Source organism: Lolium rigidum, chromosome 6, assembly GCF_022539505.1.
Source record: "Lolium rigidum isolate FL_2022 chromosome 6, APGP_CSIRO_Lrig_0.1, whole genome shotgun sequence".
In the NCBI taxonomy this organism is placed as follows: domain Eukaryota; kingdom Viridiplantae; phylum Streptophyta; class Magnoliopsida; order Poales; family Poaceae; genus Lolium; species Lolium rigidum.
In genome coordinates this window covers 110478526-110502442 of record NC_061513.1, presented here as the reverse complement: position 1 = coordinate 110502442, position 23917 = coordinate 110478526, and the positions used below count along the sequence as shown (strand labels likewise).

The 23917-nt window shown below is 44.6% G+C and overlaps 2 protein-coding genes across 2 annotated transcripts; one reads left to right on the top strand and one right to left on the bottom strand.

The window, feature by feature from the left end:
* Positions 1 to 10987: 10987 nt before the first annotated feature.
* Positions 10988 to 14360, top strand: LOC124663109 (putative F-box/LRR-repeat protein At4g15060). The gene is made up of 3 exons (XM_047200852.1): positions 10988 to 12082; positions 13682 to 13840; positions 13909 to 14360. The coding sequence occupies exons 1-3, from the start codon at positions 10988 to 10990 to the stop codon at positions 14230 to 14232; spliced, it is 1578 nt and encodes a 525-aa protein (XP_047056808.1). The 3' UTR covers positions 14233 to 14360.
* Positions 14361 to 14509: 149 nt separating this feature from the next.
* On the bottom strand, positions 14510 to 18703 carry LOC124665705 (3-hydroxyisobutyryl-CoA hydrolase-like protein 5). Its single transcript, XM_047203094.1, has 15 exons — positions 18576 to 18703; positions 18397 to 18480; positions 18199 to 18267; positions 17626 to 17686; positions 17400 to 17473; positions 17229 to 17312; positions 16868 to 16952; positions 16574 to 16659; positions 16304 to 16425; positions 16089 to 16149; positions 15614 to 15712; positions 15261 to 15362; positions 15130 to 15171; positions 14934 to 15040; positions 14510 to 14849 (listed from the first exon to the last, which is right to left on the bottom strand). The coding sequence occupies exons 1-15, from the start codon at positions 18603 to 18605 to the stop codon at positions 14801 to 14803; spliced, it is 1155 nt and encodes a 384-aa protein (XP_047059050.1). The 5' UTR covers positions 18606 to 18703; the 3' UTR covers positions 14510 to 14800.
* Positions 18704 to 23917: the final 5214 nt, after the last annotated feature.

The window sequence follows — 23917 nt, the reverse complement described above, 5'->3', positions numbered from 1 at the left end:
ACTAACCCTCTAATGAGTTGTTTCGAGTTTGGTGTGGAGGAAGTTTTCAAGGATCAAGAGAGGAGTATGATGCAACATGATTAAGGAGAGTGAAAGCTCTAAGCTTGGGGATGCACCCGGTGGTTCACCCCTGCATATATCAAGAAGACTCAAGCGTCTAAGCTTGGGGATGCCCAAGGCATCCCCTTCTTCATCGACAACATTATCAGGTTCCTCCCCTGAAACTATATTTTTATTCCATCACATCTTATGTGCTTTTTCTTGGAGCGTCGGTTTGTTTTTGTTTTTGTTTTGTTTGAATAAAATGGATCCTAGCATTCACTTTATGGGAGAGATACACGCTCCGCTGTAGCATATGGACAAGTATGTCCTTGGTTTCTACTCATAGTATTCATGGCGAAGTTTCTCCTTCGTTAAATTGTTATATGGTTGGAATTGGAAAATGATACATGTAGTAATTGCTATAAATGTCTTGGGTAATGTGATACTTGGCAATTGTTGTGCTCATGTTTAAGCTCTTGCATCATATGCTTTGCACCCATTAATGAAGAAATACATAGAGCATGCTAAAATTTGGTTTGCATATTTGGTTTCTCTAAGGTCTAGATAATTTCTAGTATTGAGTTTGAACAACAAGGAAGACGGTGTAGAGTCTTATAATGTTTTCAATATGTCTTTTATGTGAGTTTTGCTGCACCGGTTCATCCTTGTGTTTGTTTCAAATAAGCCTTGCTAGCCTAAACCTTGTATCGAGAGGGAATACTTCTCATGCATCCAAAATACTTGAGCCAACCACTATGCCATTTGTGTCCACCATACCTACCTATACTACATGGTATTTTCCCGCCATTCCAAAGTAAATTGCTTGAGTGCTACCTTTAAAATTCCATCATTCACCTTTGCAATATATAGCTCATGGGACAAATAGCTTAAAAACTATTGTGGTATTGAATATGTAATTATGCACTTTATCTCTTATTAAGTTGCTTGTTGTGCGATAACCATGTTTACTCGGGGAACGCCATCAACTCATTGTTGAATTTCATGTGAGTTGCTATGCATGTTCGTCTTGTCCGAAGTAAGGGCGATCTACACCGAGTTGAATGGTTTGAGCATGCATATTGTGAGAGAAGAACATTGGGCCGCTAACTAAAGCCATGATCCATGGTGGAAGTTTCAGTTTTGGACAAACATCCTCAAGTCTCTAATGAGAAAAGAATTAATTGTTGTCAAATGCTTAAAGCATTAAAAGAGGAGTCCATTATCTGTTGTCTATGTTGTCCCGGTATGGATGTCTAAGTTGAGAATAATCAAAAGCGAGAAATCCAAATGCGAGCTTTCTCCTTAGACCTTTGTACAGGCGGCATAGAGGTACCCCTTTGTGAAACTTGGTTAAAGCATATGTATTGCGGTGATAATCCAGGTAGTCCAAGCTAATTAGGACAAGGTGCGGGCACTATTGGTACACTATGCATGAGGCTTGCAACTTATAAGATATAATTTACATGATGCATATGCTTTATTACTACCGTTGACAAAATTGTTTCATGTTTTCAAAATCAAAGCTCTAGCACAAATATAGCAATCGATGCTTTTCCTCTATGAGGACCATTCTTTTACTTTCAATGTTGAGTCGGCTCACCTATTTCTATCCACCTCAAGAAGCAAACACTTGTGTGAACTGTGCATTGATTCCTACATACTTGCTTATTGCACTTATTATATTACTCTATGTTGACAATATCCATGAGATATACATGTTACAAGTTGAAAGCAACCGCTGAAACTTAATCTTCTTTTGTGTTGCTTCAATACCTTTACTTTGAATTATTGCTTTATGAGTTAACTCTTATGCAAGACTTATTGATGCTTGTCTTGAAGTGCTATTCATGAAAAGTCTTTGCTTTATGATTCACTAGTTTACTCATGTCATACACATTGTTTTGATCGCTGCATTCACTACATATGCTTTACAAATAGTATGATCAAGATTATGATGGCATGTCACTCCGTAAATTATCCGTGTTATCGTTTTACCCGCTCGGGACGAGCGGAACTAAGCTTGGGGATGCCGATACGTCTCCGACGTATCGATAATTTCTTATGTTCCATGCCACATTATTGATGTTATCTACATGTTTTATGCACACTTTATGTCATATTCGTGCATTTTCTGGAACTAACCTATTAACAAGATGCCGAAGTGCCGCTTGTTGTTTTCTCGCTGTTTTTGGTTTCGAAATCCTAGTAAGGAAATATTCTCGGAATTGGACGAAATCAAAGCCCGGGGCCTATTTTTCCACGAAGCTTCCGGAAGTCCGAAGACGAGACGAAGAGGGGCCACGGGGTGGCCAAACCCTAGGGCGGCGCGGCCCCACCCCCGGCCGCGCCGGCCTATGGTGTGGGCCCCCGTGCCGCCTCTTGACTTGCCCTTCCGCCTACTTAAAGCCTCCGTGACGAAACCCCCGCACCGAGAGCCACGATACGGAAAACCTTCCGCAGACGCCGTCGCCGCCGATCCCATCTCGGGGGATCCAGGAGATCGCCTCCGCACCCCCGCCGGAGAGGGGAATCATCCCCCGGAGGACTCTACGCCGCCATGGTCGCCTCCGGTGTGATGTGTGAGTAGTCTACCCCCGGACTATGGGTCCATAGCAGTAGCTAGATGGTTGTCTTCTCCCCATTGTGCTATCATTGTCGGATCTTGTGAGCTGCCTATCATGATCAAGATCATCTATCCGTAATTCTATATGTTGCGTTTGTTGGGATCCGATGAATAGAGAATACTTGTTATGTTGATTATCAAAGTTATGCTTATGTGTTGTTTATGATCTTGCATGCTCTCCGTTACTAGTAGATGCTCCGGCCAAGTAGATGCTTGTAACTCCAAGAGGGAGTACTTATGCTCGATAGTGGGTTCATGCCTGCATTGACACCGGGACGAGTGACGTGAAAGTTCTAAGGTTGTGTTGTGTTGTTGCCACTAGGGATAAAACATTGATGCTATGTCTAAGGATGTAGTTGTTGATTACATTACGCACCATACTTAATGCAATTGTCCGTTGCTTGCAACTTAATACCGGAGGGGTTCGGATGATAACCCGAAGGTGGACTTTTTAGGCATAGATGCGGTTGGATGGCGGTCTATGTACTTTGTCGTAATGCCCAATTAAATCTCACTATACTCATCATGATATGTATGTGCATTGTCATGCTCTCTTTATTTGTCAATTGCCCAACTGTAATTTGTTCACCCAACATGCTCGTTCGTCTTATGGGAGAGACACCTCTAGTGAACTCGTGGACCCCGGTCCAATTCTCTTTACTGAACAAATCTCATCGCAATACTTGTTTTACTCGTTTTCTCTCGCAAACAATCATCTTCCACACAATACGGTTAATCCTTTGTTACAGCAAGCCGGTGAGATTGACAACCTCACTTGTTTCGTTGGGGCAAAGTACTTTGGTTGTGTTGTGTAGGTTCCACGTTGGCGCCGGAATCCCCGGTGTTGCGCCGCACTACATCTCGCCGCCATCAACCTTCAACGTGCTTCTTGACTCCTACTGGTCCGATTAAACCTTGGTTTCTTACTGAGGGAAACTTGCCGCTGTGCGCATCACACCTTCCTCTTGGGGTTCCCAACGGACGCGTGTCGAACGAAAAGACAATACGTCAACCACGCGCATCACTTGGCTTCTCCCGCTCGACTTGTCTCCCCATCTAGCCCAACCCACCCCGCACATCTCCCTCCTCACCATCCAATCCTCACCACCTCCTCACGCTCCCACTAGTCGCCCTTCCCAAATCGACGCGCACATGGCGACCATGAGATGAACAACGCGGAGATGGAGGCCATGAGTTGAATGACACAGACATGGTGGCCACCTCCGAATCCAATCAATCGATTGAGGATGTAGGCAGATCGATTCCTTTAGAGTTCATGTACCAAACAAAGATTGCAATTACAACCTGCAAGATAATTGAATCTGGCGGTCAAGCTAAGGAGCAAACAACGGAGAATCAAGAGAACGGGATGCTCTTGAAAATCGGAATTGGAGAGATCCACTTCACGAGAGATATTGAGCAAACAATTGGAGAACAAGCGGAGCTCAAAGCGCTGCCGGCCAAGAATCAGAGCGCCGCTTCATTGGGACCTAAACACCGCTATATCACTGCTTCGTTGAGGATTCGGTTGGCGGGGGAGCTCTGCCCCGATTCGTGCCGTTCCAGCGTAGGTCCGGTGGCGACAGAGGAGGCCGTTCCAGCGCACAAGGCCACCACCAGCGCCCACCATCGCCTCGATTACCCAGCTCCACCAATCGAGCGCCATTGAGCGACTCTGCATGCGGGACTGGTTCGATTTGAGATCTCAAGCGGGAGAGAGAGTAGCGCGCGCGTCGTGTGACAGCTGCGGCCCGCCTCCCTTTCATCCTCACTCGATGGATTGCGTGGAGGCTAGCGTTGGGGACGGCTCTCTCCGTCTCTACCTCACTCGATGTGGAGTGACCCAAGCGTCGGGAGTTGGTGCTGGGTTGGTGTCGCGGGCGTGGCCCTTGGAGGCGCGCGGGAGGCGGATGGGCCAGATCTCGAGGGTGGGTCAGCGGTCGAGCTTGCGGAGGGCGGTGTCCATGGCAGGAGGTAGAGGATGGAGGAAAAAAATTCGTAGGTGCGTCAATGGCGGGAGGGACGAGGCCTCTTGGTACACATCGCCACCGCGCCGACGATTGGAAAAACTAGGGAGAGAAGCAGATAAGAGGAAGGAAAGCCAACGCTAATTAATCGGCTATTAACAAATTAAGGACGAGCGGGGGTGTTACCCACGTTGACCGTTTGGACAGATGTCAAGTGCGGAAGGGGTGCGCAGCTACCCCTGTGGGCAGCGGGGTTCATCCGAATCTCGCAATATCAATTCTAAGTGATATTCCTCATGTACACACATTGTTTAGGATCATGAAATTCCCAAAGGAATATCACTCCCCCAAAATGGGATTGTCCATTAATCGCTCATAAGAGCCATATAAGATACAACAAGATGCAAAGAGGCTTCAACACAAACACAAATACATGGTGTGCAACCCAACATGCATAGACTTGATTTCTCAAGAAAAGCAAGTAGGAAGCACAACATATACAAACACATGTTAGGAACAAAACTAACACATGCAAAGGGGCGAGTAACTTTCAATATAAATGAGTTGAGCACATGTTACCGCAAGGAGGAACATTGAATATATGATAGAAGCAAGATAATCAAGACTTGGCTTGAGATAATATAAATGATGAAGATCCCTTAATTTTCATGATGTAGCCAAGTCTCCAATGCCCTCCAACAAGCACCTATTGATCAAGTTTTGGATTGTTGGTCCCCAACTAAGTTGGGTCCTAAGAGGTTAGTCACAATAGGCTTGGCAACCCAAATGGTTCTTTTCTTGACACCACTTTGAGCACCAACAAATTTGGCAAACACATTGCCACCCTCATCCTTACGAAGAGAATAAACATCATCAACGGTGATAGAGTTGGATGAGGTACCAATAGTGCAAAAGGAGGAGATGTGGCCCTTCTCACGGCATATGTAGCAAGTTCTTTTCTTCTCCTTCTTCTCACTAGATTTCTCCACAATGGGAGCATTGGCTTGTATCTTCTTGGGAAGTGGCATTTCTTCAACTTGAGGTTGAATATGAGTTTGAGCTTGAGGCCGCTTCCCTTTTTGCTTCTTCTTCAAAGGACAAGATCTAACATGATGCCCTTCAATTTTGCACTTGAAGCAAACAATCTTCGCCGGGTCTTTGACTTGTAATTGGCCCTTCTTAATCTTGTTGCTCTTGGACTTGTTCTTGTTGTTGGAGTTGAATCCAAGTCCACTCTTGTCATTTGGGGATTGTTGCACACTCAACATCTTGTCAATTTTGCATTTCCCTTCATGACTCTTTACCAAGTCGTTCTTCAAAGAAGTGACTTGGGCCTTGAGCTCTTTGATTTCCTCTACATGGTTAGTAACAACACAAGTACTAGAGGAAGTAGAACCTTCATTGTTAGAGCAACAAGGCAAGGAAGATAATTCATCACAAGATTTAGCAATACTATGAGTGGATGAATTACAAGGACTAGCACATGACAATATAGCATTTTGAGTAGTAGTGCTAGTATCCACATGAGGCTCACAAGATGTTGCCTTAGATATGATAGCCTCATGAGCTAACTTTAGCCTATCATGAGAGGCTAGAAGATCCTCATGGGAGCTAGAAAGCTTTCCATGATTTTCTTCCAATTTCCCATAATTGCAAGTTAGCAAATCAAGTTGAGCCCTTAGCTCAACATTCTCCTTCAAGATAGATGCTTCACAAGAAGTAGAGTTAGTAGCACAAGCATCATCACAAGACATATCAAGAAGAGAGGGTAACATAGCATGCTCTTTTAAATATGAAGCTTGTAGTTGCTCATATGACTTGGTGAGGATAGAGTGTTCGCTCTCCAAGGCCTTGTGGGCCTTGTATAGATCATCTAGATCCTTAACAAGTTTATCATGGCCAACACCAACTTTGAACTTTTCATTTTTAAGCAATTTTAATTTAGCTTTAGCATGGTCTCTTTCTTTAGTGAGTTTAGCAAATATTTCATTTTGAGACACCTCAAGGGTTTGAAGTTGCTCCTCAAGAGAGGCTACGGTCTCTTGTTCTTCTTCAAGATCATTCTTTAATGATGCTACATCATCGGCGTACTCTCGTTCAAGAGCACCCTTTTTATCAATGGTGTTCTCATGCATCCAAATAAGTTTTTGGCTCTCAATAGCGGTAGTCAAGATTTCAAAGAAGTGAGAGCTAGCAATTTTATCTTTGTAAAGAACCTTGAATACACTCTCACCTTTATCGCGTAGAGAGACAACCCAATCCTCTTCTTTATATTCATCCTCATTCTTATCACCACGAGACATATTAGGTTCCATGGTAGGAGGTACCGTGGAACCCTTGGCCATAAGGCATATATGAGGACCGTGAGATAAAGATGAGGAGTTACTTGAGGCTCCTTTAAAGATCTTGTCTTGACCAATAGAATCTTTGGTTTCCTCTACATTGTTAGACACACAACAACTAGAGGAAATAGAATCATTTTTATCATGGCCACAAGACAATGCAAGCATATCATCATTAGATTTTTTCAAGCAACTTACACATGATATGCAAGGACTATCAACACAAGCATGTAAATCATTTCTAGTGCTAGATGTGTTTAAGTCCAAAGATGAAGCATTGCAATGAGATAGAGATGAAGAATCATCAATAGTAAGCTCAATATCAATATTGCAATTTTCATCACCACTCACCATATCATTACCTTGTGTCTTACCACACTTTGGTGAAATGGATGAAGATGAGAACTCATCACGGCCGGAAGTGGAAGCAAAACAATCATCCTCAATGATAGTGGACACATCATATTTATCTTGAAGCTTTGTCCATAATTCATGAGCGCTCCCAAAAGGCATCATTGAAGAAGTAACTACATTGCTCACAACAATGGAAAACACATGAGAAGCAAGAGCATCGAGACAAGAGTTTTTCTCCTCCTCAAGAGATAAATTTTGAGGATCCTTAGGAGAAGAAAAACCCATGTCAAGAAATCGCTCCATGTCCGGGGACATACGCCGCAAAATATTAAGCACATAAATTTTCCATAGATCATAATTTGTGCCATCAAATATAAACAAGTTATTGTGCGCTAATCCCCTAACCGACATCTTTACTCTCAAGGCGGTGAAGCCTAAGAATGAGAGACCTTGCTCTGATACCAATTGAAAAGACACGGATGTCGCCTAGAGGGGGGGGGGGGTGAATAGACGATTTAAAACTTTTACGAGATGGGCTTAACAAATGCGGAATAAAACTAGCGTTTACTTTGTCAAGCCCAAAGCCTATATACTATTGTTCACCTATGTGCACCAACAACTTATTCTCAGCAAGAGTTCACCTATGTGCACCAACAACTTATGCTAAGCAATACAAGCAAGTATGTGATAGCAAGATATATATAACTTCAAGCACGATGGCTATCACAAGGTAAAGTGCATAAGTAAAGAGCTCGGGTATAGAGATAACCGAGGCACGCGGGAGACGATGATTTATCCCGGAGTTCACACTCTTGCGAGTGCTAATCTCCGGTGGAGAGGTGCGATTGCTTAGTGCTCCCGAACGCCACAAGAGGCTCACCTTGAGGTGTGGTTGCTCGATGCACACCAACGCCACAAAGGCCTCACCCCAAGATGCGGTACTCACACCACACACCGAACGCCACGAAGGCGCCTCACCTAAATCTCCGGTGACCCTCGCCACAAAGGCCTAGGTCACGGTTCCACTAAGGGATTTCCTTCGAGGCGGAAACCGGGCCTTACACAAAGATTGGGGCACACATCCACAACTTAATTGGAGGCTCCCAACAAATCGCCACAAAGGCGTAGAATCCGTCTAGGGTTCCAAGAACCCAATAGTAACAACCTTCTTGCTTTCACCACCACGAATCACCGTGGAGAACTCAAACCGATGCACCAAATGCAAAGGCAAGAACACCACAAAGATGCTCAAGTCCTTCTCTCTCAAATTCCAACAAAGCTACAAAAGCTATTGGGGGAATAAGAGAGGAAGAACAAAGGAATTCACAAAGAACACCAAGATCAAGATCTAGAGAGTTCCACTCACAAAGAGATGGATTTGATTGGTAGAAATGTAGATCTAGATCTCCTCTCTCTTTTCCCTCAAATGGGGGCAAGAATCATGGAGGGATTGAGAGATAGTGCAAGCTTCTCAAGAACAACAATGGAGGAGAGAGAGAGTAAGAGAAGCAACAGCCCAAGGAGGAAGAAGGGGGGTATTTATACCCCCCAAGAAAATCGAGCCGTTGGGCAAAACCAGGGCCGGATAATCCGGCCTTAGTAAGGGCCGGATAATCCGCCCCCCCCCCCGGATAATCCGGCCTCAAGGACAAAACCTGGTCAAAATCCGGCCAAAAGTCCGGCCTCACATCAGATTTGCTTTTCTTCAGGTCCTTAGCCATTTTTCGAGGGGCCGGATATTTCCAAAATGTCCGACCCTGGGACAAAACCGGGACAATATTCGGGCAAATGTCCGACCCCTATACTGAGCAGCAAATCCTTAGGTCCTTAGCCGATTTAGAGGGGGCCGGATATTTCCGAAATATCCGGCCCGAATATTCTGGAAAAATCCGGCCAAGCAAACTGCAGAAACACCAAAACTAAAACGGGCATAACTTTAGCATCCGGACTCTGATTTTGATGATCTTGGGCTTGTTTTGAAGCTAGGAACAAGCTCTATAAGATCATGCAGGAAACCATCATAGCCCAACAAGGGAGGATAGAAACAAATGATGAAAGGTTTGACCTATCTAAAACAGACATACCGATAAAACCTCCAATCTCGAAAATGCAACAAGTTGCCCGTGCAAAAACCATTCTTGATGAACTAGAGCTTGTCATGAGAATAAGCACAATCTCTAAATCATCACATGGATGAGATCCAAATAATAACCAAGAAAGATGATGAACCAAACTCGAAAACGCAACAAGTGATCTATGCAAAATCCGTTTTCGATGAACTAGAGCTTGTCATGAGAATAAGCACAAGCTCTAAAACATCACATGGATAAGGTCCAAATAACAACCAAGAAAGATGATGCAAGGATGCAAAGGTTTGAGCTCTCTCCGAACGATACGATCGAGTTACTCACTCGAGAGCCCTCTTGATAGTACGGCAACTAAACTATAAACCGGTCTCCAACTACACTATGAGACCGGTGAGAAAGAAATCCTATCAAGAGCAAACCTTATACTTGCGCATTCCACTTGAGCTTGATGACGACGATCTTGACCTCAACAAGATGGAACGCCTTTCTTGCTTGTGCTTGCTTGACGAAGTCTTGTAGATTGCTCCCCCATAAACCACCATGGGAGAGCTTCTTCTTCGGCGCATCTTCACATAACCATGATCACCATATGGATGGCAAGACTCAAGCAAAGGATCTCTTCGAGATGGCTCATCTTGAACTTGCACATCATTTCTCCATGGCAAGCTTCAAGCTTATGAACTCTTCGAGTTGGCTCATCTTTAACTTGTACTTCATTTCTTCATTCTTCATCATGTTGATGTCTTGAAGTAACTTGAGGGCTCACTTCATCTTCATCTTCAAGACATACTTGACACTTGATAACCTTCATCAATTTCTTCTTATTGCAACCTTGAAGCCAACATATGGTTCAAGAATTGCCTATGGACAACTCCTACAAATATAACTCAATGCAAACATTAGTCCATAGGGATTGTCATTAATTACCAAAACCACACATGGGGGCTCCATGCACTTTCAGTTGTCACCGTTTTCGATGCTTCTGTGCCTCCCTACCCTCGCCGACGACGCTCGAGGTGGATTTCCCGGGTCAAAAGGAACTCCTGCCGTCCTCCTCAACGTTCCATAGCTCCCGGATGTCGAGCGTCTTCGTCCGCCTCCACTCCGGTTGGTCATCTGTGTCGAGTAGGAGGGAGGAGGGGGGGCTACCTCACTGGAGTACGGCGGCGGTGGTGACAGATAGGCCGGTGGTGGTGCCATGGAGGTGTTAGGGGAATGGCTGGTGGGAACCTCCTAGTTACCTTTGATTAGATTTTTTTTCTTCAAATATTTTGATTTTTTTAATCGGGGCGATCAAGTGGGTCCCAGTATGTCAGGAAATTGGCACTAACAGGTGGGTCCTACCTATCATTTTTCGTGTCAATTCAAGCAATGTGCGACTGCGATTAATGTTTTTTGCGAAAACCTCGACAAAACGTGGTGTTTTTTTGCTACCGAAAAATAAAGTTATACTAGTACTACTAGAATTGAAATTTAGCCTAAAAAGTAGTGGTTTTATGCTATTAACTCCCATGTTTTCCATTTAATTCGGGCTACACAGGCTGTTCGCGTTCGATCGTGGTATGGAAGGAGATGGCGGGCCGTGTCGAGCCCGGCCCACTTGAGTCATGTCATGGACGGCAATCTCTTCGTGACTTTGTCCGCACTGTATATTCTTCTGATGTAAATAAAGGAGTTCGGAAACTTGCGGCGCACACAGTCGAGCCCGGGGCCTCCAATATCCACCGCCCTCCAGATCCAGCCCGGATCCATCCAGAACCCTCCTTCTTCCCCTCCGAGATGCCACGCGCACCGAAGAACCGCGCCCCCGCCAAGCGCAAGCGCCGCCGCCGCCCCCGCCGCGGCAAGGGCGCGGCCGCCGACGCGCCCGACTGCTTCTCCAGCCTCCCCGACGACGTCCTGCTCGCCATCACCAGCCGCCTCCCGACCCGCCTCGTCGTCTCGCTCTCCGCCCTCTCCCACCGCTACCGCAACCTCCCCGCCATGCTGCCCCGCCTCGACTCCCTCCTCCTCTCCGCGCCCCCCTTCCCGACCCCGCTGCCCGCCACCCCGCCGCGCCTCCTCCGCCGCCTCGACATCGCCCCGACCAAGCGCGTCAAGCCCTCCGACTTCCGCCGCGCCATCGAGAGCGCCGCCGACCACGGCGTCTCCGAGCTCGCCGTCCGCCTGCGCCGCCGCGTCTGCCTGCCCAAGCGCGTCTTCGCCATCCGCTCCCTCACCGTGCTCTCCCTCAACACCTGCGCCGTCCCGCGCCTCTCCGCCGTCGCCTGCGCCGCCCTCCGCACCCTCAAGCTCCACCGCGTCTTCGTCAACCAGGACATCGTCACCGCCATCCTCTCCGCCGCCACCGGGCTCGACACGCTGGAGATGGTCTTCTGCACGGGCTTGATCGGTGGATGCACCGTGGAGTCGTCCTCGGTGAAGACCTTCTTGTTTAGGCCAGCTCTCGAGCAGAAGGCGGTCACGCTGACCGCCACGGGGCTGAGGACAATCACGGTCTACACGCGACCCAAGACGCAGAAGGTGCAGCTGGCGCCTTCGCCCGATGTCAGGAAGGCATACCTGCACGTCGCCAAGTTCCGGGAGAAGATCTCCTTCAGGATGCGGCCCTTCTTGGATGCTGCCGCGCGCCTAGCTTGCCTCACTCTCAGAGGCTTCTCCATGCTGGTGAGCTCTCTTGCATCCGTCATACGATCTACTACTTAATTTATTACTTGCTGCATTGTGCTTCTCGCAATTTTAATTGGTCTAGATCTGGACTTGGTTGCTATCCATGATTAAATCACTGGTCACAATATGCTTAGTCATTAGATTGATGCCATCTGATGAACGAAAGCCACAGCAAGGCTATCTCATCGATATCAGCTGCTGCAGTTTATGATGATTGCTCAATCTTATAGAGTGGTTTTGGTAGAGTTACCATTGGGTATTGTAATAGGGAAGCCAACAAGGTTGCACCTGAACTAGCTAGGAGTGCTTTTATTTCAAGTTCTTCATGTATTTTTGTGGAGGAACCCCCTAGTTTTATACTGAATGCTCTTGTAAACGATGTAACTATGTTTGCAAATCGATAAAGCTAGCCTAGTGGCATTCCTTAAAAAGAAAAGGCTACAGGTTCCTTGCTGATGTATTGCAGATGTGTCCTTGCCTTGCCAGAAGCCAGTGATCCATGTAGGTCAAGCACTCAAACTGCGAAATCAGTTGAACACTATTAATTACTATAAACTTGAGTAATGAACTTGATTCATGGTTGTTATGCAGTAGGATTATGACATCTGATAATTTGTAGATGCAGTGGAGGTACTTGTGATACTTGGTATGATGCATTGAATTCTTATGTTTAACTGCTTCTGGTAAAGACGATTCACTGATTCATGTAAATGTAACAAATAGAACTAAATTTATTGCTTGCTGCTGCATTGTGTTTATCGCAATGTTAATTTGTCTAGATCTGGACTTGGTTGCTATCCATGATTAAATCACTGGTCACAATATGCTTAGCCATTAGATTGATGCCATCTGATGAATGAAAGCCACAGCAAGGCTATCTCATCAACATCGGCTGCTGCAATTTATGATGATTGCTCATTCTTATGGAGTGGTTTTGGTAGAGTTACGATTGAGGATTGTGATAGGGAGGCCAACAAGGTTGCACATGAACTAGCTAGGAGTGCTTTTATTTCAAATTCTTCATGTATCTGGGTGGAGGAACCCCCTAGTTTTATACTGAACGCTCTTGTAAACAATGTAAACAATGGCATTCCTTCAAAAAAAAAAAGGCTACAGGTTCCTTGCTGATGTATTGCAGATGTGTCCTTGCCTTGCCAGAAGCCAGTGATCCATGTAGGTCAAGCACTCAAACTGAGAAATCAGTCGAACACTATTAATTAGTATAAACTTGAGTAATGAACTTGGTTCTTGGTTGTTATGCAGTAGGATTGTGACATCTGATAATTTGTAGATGCAGTGGAGGTACTTGTGATACTTGGTATGATGCATTGATTCTTATGTTTAACTGCTTCTGGTAAAGACGATTCACTGATTCATGTAAATATAATAAATAGAACTTAAGTATATTAAGCTTATGTAGCAATTTGTAGATGTCAGAAAATAATAAGTGGCTGAAGTCACTACTTAACACTAATATTTCGACTTGGATCTGGGTCTAACCTAAGCAATAAACATGCATAACTCTATTTTATCTGATCTGCAGATTTGCTATCTCGTTGTTTTGATCTCATATGTATTGTTGTGCCCACTTTTTAGCTGTTAGCTGGTGAATATGAAGATACTGCCAAGTTGCCAGTTACATTTCAAGACTTGAGGACACTATCAGTGAGCTTGGATTTCTCGAGGGAATCAGAAGTTGTTCTCCTGGCGAAGCTGCTTGAGAGCTGTCCTAACCTACAACAGTTGACTGTTTCGGTATGCATCTTTACCACTTCTGGGTTTCATCGAGAGGTTCATTATTAACGCACCTTCTTCCATGCTAGGCTGCTGAAAATAAGAAGAAAGATGCGTGCCGTGAGAAAGATGTGTGCCTTGAGGCTAATCTCAAGGGGATGCTGGCAAATGTATCATGCATCACTGGGAGCCTGGCGCAGATCACCTTTCTTGGATTCAAGTCTGAACAATATCAGAAGGACCTCCTCTTTTGCCTATTAAATCGAACAGCTAATCTGAAGAAGATTGGAGTGCAGTTTCCAGAGAGCGAGGAAGCTGTTGTGAGGTGGGCTTTGCAAAATAGGAAAGCCCCAATCGAGAGAAAATCTACTCTGTATAACCTCCGCTTCTTGGAGTTGGAGTATGGCTCGTAGTTTACACATAGGTAGCTAGGTTTGTGCGACATCACATGTACCCTTTCCATGTACATACATTAGTTTTAACTTTCTTGTGGACATGACATGGCATCATTGCAGTCTTGAGTGGTTGCATTCTTTAAATATTTAGGTGAAAGTTAGAACACAGCAGAGATTTGAGACAAAGTACACTAAAGATTAGATCTGTAAGAAAAAAGCAGAATAGATGAAAATCTGGGGTGTGGATTCCATTGCATAAGGATAAAGGATTTACTCCTCGGATGAGCCAGCAGAATAGATGAAAATTGGGGCGTGTTTTCCATTGCATAAGGATAGAGGATTCACTCCTCGGATGAGCCAGCAGAATAGATTTAAATCTTGGGCGTGGATAAGGATAGAGGATTCACTCCTCCATGAGCCCTTCCTTGTGGTAACAAAACATAAGTTGCTTTATTGCTTCTTGTATAGTTTTCAACAGCTCGGTATAATGTTACACACGGGTAGTACACGAACAATCAAACAAGCATGCCACGCACCAAAACCATTATGTCGTGCATGGTCAGGGTGCTGCTGTGTTATGTGGTGATTACTGTGAAGATTTTGCATAGACCGTCTGCTCGTATTTGCCGTTCCACCTGCATATGGGTGACGTTGAAGGAGTAAATTATCTAGGCTAGATATGTAAAATTTGATTGTGAGAAAATTTTGGATTCAGTCACCTGTTTGAATCATCAGATGGGACTTGGAGCTCATGTTCTGAGCTGAATTGTTTGAAAACACGTTCAATGTCTTCACTCTTCACCTCTTCAATGGTGGTTGGACTCCACTATATTGAGATAATAAAGTAATTCAGAAGAACAAATGTGTGACAAAAATATGCTGGATGTCAGAGAGAGGGAGAGAGATACTACTGACCTTAGGGGCATTATCTTTGTCGATGCTCAGAGCTCTAATACCCTGTCACGAGATCAAATGAAATTGGCAAGATGCAGTCAGAAGGTTCATTCAAGTCGAGATAATTCTTATTCGCTGTACAGTCGCAATACCTCATAGACATCACCGGTAACGACAGATCGTAGGATGTTAATTGTTAGTCTGAATTCCTTCTTCAAACATTCAGGAAGACTCTGCTTCCGACCTTCTCTAACCTGCAGAGTTCAGAAGAAATCATAAAACAATGGCTTGCCTTCTGCGAGCAAGCGAATCACAACAATGATATCGTATAAATATATTCCATACAACATTATTTTGCACTACAGTAAATCAATCTTGATGATTATCAATGAGACGTCAATTCTACAATAAGCAAAGGCTGGCAGTGTAAGCACAAATGTACATAAAAAATCAAATATGAAACCAACAAACATTAACAAATCATGGATGGTGCAAGAATTGTTACCGATCGCAGTGTGATCTTCAATGCAGTAGGAGATGATCTTCTCATACTCTTCAGAACTGGAGCTATCCATTGGTTTCCATCGATGCTGACTTCTGATTCCTACATCAAATAAAATACTGATTTAAGTTATGCTGATAAAAAGCCATTCATCTCATTATGCAACTGTGGTTTGTACATGACTTCAGAAGGGTGATTTGAGCTGATTTTATCTTAGAGGAACGAAGAATAGTGAGTGTATCGTAGAGCTAAAAGGCTAGGTGAATAAATCAAACTTTTTTATTTTTCAAAAATTTCAGTATCATATGAAGATGTGAAAATTTAGTGCTCCAAAAGGGATATTCTGATATGTAATAGAATGTAGAACAAGTAATACCCTATTGATAGTGCTGAACAACATATCAAGAAAATTGACAGATTACATTTTCCAGAGAAGCAATAATGTGAAGATTTTGCATCATAAGTGCTGAAGCCTTACAAGTGATTTCAAGATCTCCTCAACAGTCTCGGCTGAGAAACATTTGTCGATAGTCGGAAGCCTATCAACGATCGACATCCCGTGTTAGATTGGTTCCAATTAAATTGAATAATTTCTACACTATATTGACTAAGGAAACATGTTTCAAATGAGTAAACCCTGATTTCAACAAATAACAGAATTGTTATATTTCGGAAGAAATAATCATCCTTAACTTGTTCAAAATGCTCTCTTGATCAATTTGAACATCCGTGGAGAATTCCTCAATGACAGCCCGGATAGCAGACTCATCACCTGTGTTTACATTCAGTAGTCGTCTTTCTAGCTCTTCCAATTTCTGCCACACATATCATAATCTAGTCAAACTACGAACAGCCCAATATCAGCAAGTAACATTGATTAGTCAAGCTACAGGTAGAGAATATCAGCTATTTTTGCTCGCAATCAAGTACAAAATAATGCAAACTAGCAATTTAGAGTCTTACTTCAGAAAGGACAAAATGAGTAGCAAGACCAGCAGCAATCATTTCTTTTGCATTCAGTCTAGCACCAGTCAGAGCCAGGTACTCCCCTAAAAGTGAAACAAAAAAGATAATAAGCTGATTGAAACTGATATTGCTATGTGCTAAGTTGTGCATCATATCGCCATATTGCCCTAATTTATGTTTAATATGTCATGACCTACTTTATCATGCCTAAATTTATTCGTACGATTGTCCCAAAATATGCCATAAAAATTACTAGGGACCTGTGAATGGAAAATTCAATTCAATGCTTACCTAAATATCCAGGGAGCCGAGAATGGATATAAGAAAAACTACAATCTGTGTGTAGTCCAACACTTGCCTCGGGAGTAGCAAAAACCTAGGCGAACAGAGATGATCCTTAGAGAAATTCCAGCAAGAATATTTTAACACACTCTAGTTATACTAATAATCAATTGGATAATTTGGTCTTGTTCAAGAAATGCACAAGTATTAATTTCCAATATTCACATGCTTTTATACGATAATCACTAGACTATTAAGAAAGTAATAGATGTAGACAAACATCTGTAAAATCTATAACCCAATTTATATTAAAAAAATAGACCATAAGTGTAGCATAAAAGCATAAAAAAGTTGGGATAGTGTCTCGCACTGTTTTCTCTGTGACAACTGCAAATTTCAGAGGAGCAACCAAGGCTGCCCCTCCACCCATCGCAAGTCCATTAACAAGAGCCACCTGCGTGAATGTACAACCGTATATTTTCAGAATAGAGCTTTCCAGCAGTGCAAACAATGTTCCTCCAACAGGTTACGAGTGCATCACCGTGGTTTTCTTATATGTATGAATGTGATAGCAGAGCCAGTACATCCTATACACAACCTCGAGGCAGGAATCATCTGCAAAGGAGTCATATTGAAAATTCCAAAGGGACATGCTTTCTTACAAGCAAATGCAGAAAGTTGATGATTGAAATCAAACTATACAACATGACAGAAGTAATGAATTTGAGAGTGCATGTTGTATAACTGCTATACCCTGACAACCGCACCTGATCTCCCTTCATAGAACATCTTTAGGTCCCCACCGGCAGAAAATGCGCGTCCAGCTCCCTGTTCATGATCAAAATCACATTCAGAGTTTCAGACAATTGCTGAATATTGAAACAGTCAATACATTTCAACATCATATTATAGCTAATCATTAAAACTTGTTGGATATACCATTTTCCATGTGTTACGATTAGCGGATATATACTCTACGCAGAGTGAAGTGCAATTTTTTTTTTTTTTGGTTGCACCAAATATCCTTAAAATCCTCCTCCTACAGGAAACAAGATACTGTCGACATGTCCTATTCCTAAATACCAGCCTGGTTACCATCCTCCTAGGGCAAAACATTTTTGGGTGAAAACACAAAAAGCATTGCATTTTGATGCATTGATAAAAAAGAGTTTTACAAAACATGCTATATACTGCTAACCACCAGTCCTCGTTACCATCCTAGAGCATTATGGAAGGTTAAAGACCGGCCCTGTGGCTGTACCATGTATGATACATGCATGCTGTGCGAAATGCAAGAGCTACTATAACTGAATGTTTACAAGCCTTCTTAGGATACACACCTTGAAGATGACCAGCTTGACATCATCATCTTTCTCCCATTTCTCCAACAATTGGGCTAGCATATAGACCTACAAGCAGAACAACCGAACACAGACAAATAATCGCAACTCATTCTTAGCAATCCACGGGCTGCAACAAAACCATTTCTAACCAAACAGCTCCCGAGCTAAAGACTTCTGGAACGGAAGAGAGCGCACCACTCTATCGGAGATACCGTTCAGCTGGCGCGGGCGGTTGAGGGTGACCACCCTCACGCCGTTGATCTCCTGCCCGAGCACGACCTGCGCAAAGGGTCGGGTTCCCGCGTCCGCTCCTTCAGTCAGCTGATCAAATCGCGACGGAAAAAGAGAAGCCAAGAATCGTACTGGAGCATTACCTCGTCGGGATTCACTTGTTCCTGGGCCATGAGGAGTCGGGAGGTGGAGATCTCTCAGGTGCGTACCAGCTCGCGAGGTGAGGTTGATGAATTGCAGTTGGTGAAGGGAGCGTGGGTGTGGGAGAGAAGAAGGCTAGCAGAGTGGGTAGGTGACGGTAGTGGAACTGAAAGGTGAGTCGTAGATTGGGGTAGGTGCGTGCGACGGGTTGGAGTGTGAGTAGGGGTTTGACTACTATCATCTCTAACATTTACCGTGCGATCTGTAAAACACAGTTCACACCACTCAACTCGTATCTACGAGTCGACAGACCGCTGGCGCGTTACGGGTTCGGTTTGTGGGCTTTGTCCCGCGTCAGTAGCATCCGAACCCGTCGTTTATGGTTCATGGTTCTACATAAAATGGCCGCGACAAGTTCAAAGCAAATCGAGTATAGTTCATAGCAAATAGTTGGTCGTCATCCAAACCAAACGGAGACACCTTCGTCGCCACCACCTCAAAGAGTAGCCGATGCACCACCGCTTGCCACTTGACAAGCTACCCTTCTTCTCTTCATGATCTCCGCCGTGGCATCCTTCCACCACTCCAATTGGTGCTCATTCATGTCCTTTTTGGACATAATCATGATCGAAGATTAGTTTCCACGCACAAATTCAACGGACTCGAGGGTAGAATTTTCTTAGGGGCGTTCGTGTTGTCGATATTAGACGACGGAGAGGCATTGGACGGCGGCGGGAGGGCGCCATGGTGGACTGTATTCTTCGACTTCGTCTCCCTCGACCCCGCTGATTGAATTTTGGGGCGGACCTCCCTATCCGGCTTGGTTACCATCCGCGCCCGGGCGAGGACCGCCGTGAGAGCACCAGTGCCTGCATCACCTGCTTGTGGGACCACGTGCGTACCCGAGCACCTCCACTTCTTGATGCCCGTTGCCGCGGCCATGTTCACAACGTCGGCGGAGCTCGGCAGAACTCCACCCACCCCATGAGACACGGTAACCACAAGAGAAGGTGGCGGAAGTTGCAAGCTAGACTCGACGACCGGCGGGTTCGAGTTGAGGCTCATCGCAAAAGACGGTGGGTTCGAGTTGGGTGCAAGGGGGAGGAGCTGAAAATTCCGTAGCGCGCAAACTATGGGTGAAGTGTGGGTCACACTCAGTTAAGCCTTTCGACACATACTATTACGGGCTAACGAGCAGATTTTGCGCGGCTCTTAAAGTTTTCATTCAGGTTGGTGTGTTTACAGTAACGGATCGACACTGTTTCCTAAACTGAACCCGTAATTTAGCGATTATTTACGGGCTTTGCTAGTTCTCAGCTAACTGAGAATTAACTTTCTGCTCAGTCAAATCTTACATCATTCGATTTACATCGTGATTCGTACTAGTCATGAGTTGCAACTGAAATTTAGTGACATATGTGACTGAGAACGAAGTTAGTTCTCAGTCGACTGAGAAATGGTCACATCCTTATTTTATAGTTTTGGCACGTTTGCAAGCTGTTAGAGATGCTCTAAAATGCTCTATGTTCGGTCATTCACAAATAATTAGGGTGTGTTTGGTAATGGAACCAAGTAATCTAATGGAATGGAATGGTTCCATTCCACTATAATGGAACAGTTACATCCTCATGTTTGGTTGCGACAAAAATGTATAATGGAATGGTTCTTTTTTTTTCTGTTTGGTTGGGAAAAAAAATAGAATGGAATGGCTAAAATTGGTTAAGTCACCACTTCCATAGCGAAGGTGAGATTACACATACTCACAAGCATAATAAATGTATGATCAAATTTTTGGAGAAAATTGTTAAGACGTAGAATCCAAAATCAACATCATTAGATAGGTCATAAAATATTTGTATGACATCTATGTCATATAATGGTTTCTTGATAGTCTTTTTATAAAGTTTAATCAAACTTTACTTAGCTTAACCTTTGAAAAAAATATACGGCTTAATCTATGGAACAGAGGGAGTATACTTCTAAATTTTATACGGAATTAAATGTTATCAAATCTGATCATTTTTTAGAAAAAAATAACAATATGTAAGATGTCAAATTTTTAGATTACGAAATTACATTTTGAAATGGATCTGTGATATCAATTTAACGTCACAAATGATGCTACACTTTCCTATAAAGTTGATTAATTTTTATTAGATTTAACTTGAGACAAAAAACTAAAAGTATCCATTCACAGATGGAGTGAGTATGCAGCTAGGCGGATAGTTGAGCTGCCTTTGTGCCCTAGACGGACAAACGGATTAACTGTTTCAACGAGTGAGATTCTCAACTTGGTGACAGGTTGGAAAAAGCGGTAGGCGTAAGCGAGGCGATTTCCATTCGCCTAGTGCCTAGGCGATGTTTAAGCGGCCTAGGCGCAGCCTAGGCGGACATAGTTTATACCATCAAGTATGTATATGGATTATTATATGTAAATAAACATTAATTTAGACCATGTAAATGTGTAAATTTCTAATAACTACCTTGAAAATAATACCCATCTAACTCGATCGTGAAGTATTGCATGATTTCTTATTGAGGAAGACAATTTCTTGGTTACACTGCCTAGACTTCCGCTTATGCCCTAGACGAGGCGTTTGTCCATCGCCTAGTGCCTAAGCGTGCTTAAGCGGTGCCTAAGCGTCGCCTTGTCCAACATAGCCTGCTAGTCATGTTTACATATGGATTTTTTTTTTCTCTTAAACGGATGAAAGCTTTGTCTCAATCTGCTGTTAATAAAGAAGAGAGAATGTCCAATTAATTAATAAAAAATGGGCAAAAATAGTTATAACCAAAAGAAAACATTAAAAGCAAGCAACCTCTAGAACCTACTAGAACTGTCGACCCCTGGAGCATAAACCCAAATCACAACCTCTAGAAAACCTACTAGAAGTCTAAAACCGGCGACCATTAGAGCACAACGCCGCAAAGAAGACCTACTAAAAGAACACGACAACACAAAAAGAGTCCAACAATCAATCAAATGTCGAAACATTCCTTCGTACGGCTCTCTTCCTTTTGTTTCTCATGATAGATGCCTTTCCGAGAGAATTCTCCACCTATCCGAGATGGCTAGGCGTGGGTACATCTTCGTCAACCATTCTGACGACAAATATGCCCTATTCGATGGCAGCACCGACGACTCCAACGCCTTCGCGTGAAGCTCCGCGGGCGTTGCCTTCGCCCCCAATTCCCGGTGCACCTTAGTTATTAGTACGCGGGGCTGCTTATCTAGTGTTTTAGGAACTTGTTATATTAATTCCTCTTTTGGATCGCTTAAAAAACTATGTAAAGTAACGCGGAATGGAAGAATTCGTTCTAAAATCTTCGATCGAATTTAGCGTTCTTCGATGCAGTCTTTGTTTTGACCCATAAATTTCTAAGCCGCAAAAATCTCATGCAGTAAACGGCAGCCAAGCTTTACGGTTAGCTAGGTTGCGGTATCATGCAACCAAACTGGTGTAGGAAGCAGCGCATGAATCAACTTCTTTTGGGAGGGCGTGGGGGACAAACGCAAGTACCACATGGTGGACTGGGCCACGGTGTGTAAACCCAAGGTGCTGGGGGCCTAGGGGTTATGAACACCAAATCCATGAATATTGCCCTAATGGTGAAATGGATTTGGAAGCTCTACCAAGGAGCGGAAGGACTCTGGGCAGACCTGATCAGGGCGAAGTACCTGCGGGGCAGGGATCTCTATGCGGGAGAGGTCCCAACTCATGGCTCACAGTTTTGGAATGCGATACAAAAGGTTAAATGGCACTTCAAGCTTGGGGCCAAACATAGGGTTCGAAATGGGAGAAGAACCTATTTCTGGACGGACTGGTGGACGGGCAACGGACCACTCAGGGCGAGATTTCCCAGACTCTTCAGCTGTTGTGTGTCACCGTTCATCACCGTCGATGGAGCAAGGGTGCTCGATGGGGTGCCAGGGGAATGGCGCCTCCGCTTAAGGAGACAATTTGGCCTTGCCGAGACGGTGGAGTGGGACAACCTGTGCAGGGAGGTACAGGGACTTCCTACTAGCATGGATGACGACGAGGTCTCCTGGGCCTTGGAGCCGTCAGGCATCTACTCCACTAGCTATGTCTATGCCAGGTTGGCGCAAGGGGCGGCGACTGCGTCATTCAAGGAAGTTTGGAGAACCAGAGTACCACCAAAGATAAAGGTGTTCCTCTGGCAACTGATCTGTGGGCGGCTGCCCTCAGGAGAGCAGATGCTTAAGCGGCATGGTCCTTCCAATGGGACGTGTGCGCTTTGCGGTGCCTGGGAGGACTGCAATCACATCTTCTTCACCTGCCCACCCGCAAGACTCATGTGGGCTGGGGTGAGGGAGCTTCTTGCGTGCGACTGGAACCCGGCAGGGGCAGGGGATTTCATCGCACTCGCTCAGGGCTTGTCTAACCCCCTCCGTAGGCTAGCTTGGTTCACGTTCGCGGCTCAATGATGGATGCTTTGGAACATACGTAATAAGCTAGCGATTGAGGGAAAACTAATCGGCAATCCGGCTGACATCTTCTACCAACTATCTTTACATATGCAGTGTTGGAGGGTGATACGTCTCCGACGTATCGATAATTTCTTACGTTTCATGCCACATTATTGATGATATCTACATGTTTTATACACATTATATGTCGTATTTATGCGTTTTCCGGAACTAACCTATTGACGAGATGCCGAAGGGCCGGTTCTCGTTTTCTCGCTGTTTTTGGTTTCGTAAATCCTAGTAAGGAAATATTCTCGGAATCGGACGAAATCAACGCCCAGCATCTTAGAATCCCCGGAAGCATCCAGAACACCCGAGAGAGGCCAGAGAGGGGACACAGGCCCCCCAGATGATAGGCCGGCGCGGCCCAGGCCCTGGCCGCACCGCCTTATGGTGGCACTGCCTCGTTGACCCTCCGACTCCGCCTCTTCGCCTATATAAAGGTCCCTGACCTAAAACATCGATACGGAAAAAGCCACGGTACGAGAAACCTTCCAGAGCCGCCGCCATCGCGAAGCCAAGATCTGGGGGACAGGAGTCTCTGTTCCGGCACGCCGCCGGGACGGGAAGTGCCCCCGGAAGGCTCCTCCATCGACACCACCGCCATCTTCATCAACGCTGCTGTCTCCCATGAGGAGGGAGTAGTTCTCCATCGAGGCTCGGGGCTGTACCGGTAGCTATGTGGTTCAGTCTCTCCTATGTGCTTCAATACAATAATCTCATGATCTGCCTTACATGATTGAGATTCATATGATGATGCTTATAATCTAGATGTCATTATGCTAGTCAAGTGGGTTTTACTTATGTGATCTCCGGAGACTCCTTGTCCCACGTGTGTAAAGGTGACAAGTGTGT

Coding starts and splice junctions, on each gene's coding strand:
- LOC124663109 (XM_047200852.1), top strand. CDS start 10,988: ATGGCGGGCCGTGTCGAGCCCGGCCCACTTGAGTCATGTCATGGACGG. Junction 12,083..13,681: donor TCAGAGGCTTCTCCATGCTG/GTGAGCTCTCTT, acceptor CCCACTTTTTAG/CTGTTAGCTGGTGAATATGA. Junction 13,841..13,908: donor TACAACAGTTGACTGTTTCG/GTATGCATCTTT, acceptor CTTCCATGCTAG/GCTGCTGAAAATAAGAAGAA.
- LOC124665705 (XM_047203094.1), bottom strand. CDS start 18,605: ATGGCCCAGGAACAAGTGAATCCCGACGAG. Junction 16,660..16,867: donor TCGGCTCCCTGGATATTTAG/GTAAGCATTGAA, acceptor TTTCACTTTTAG/GGGAGTACCTGGCTCTGACT. Junction 15,172..15,260: donor TTACCGGTGATGTCTATGAG/GTATTGCGACTG, acceptor ATCTCGTGACAG/GGTATTAGAGCTCTGAGCAT.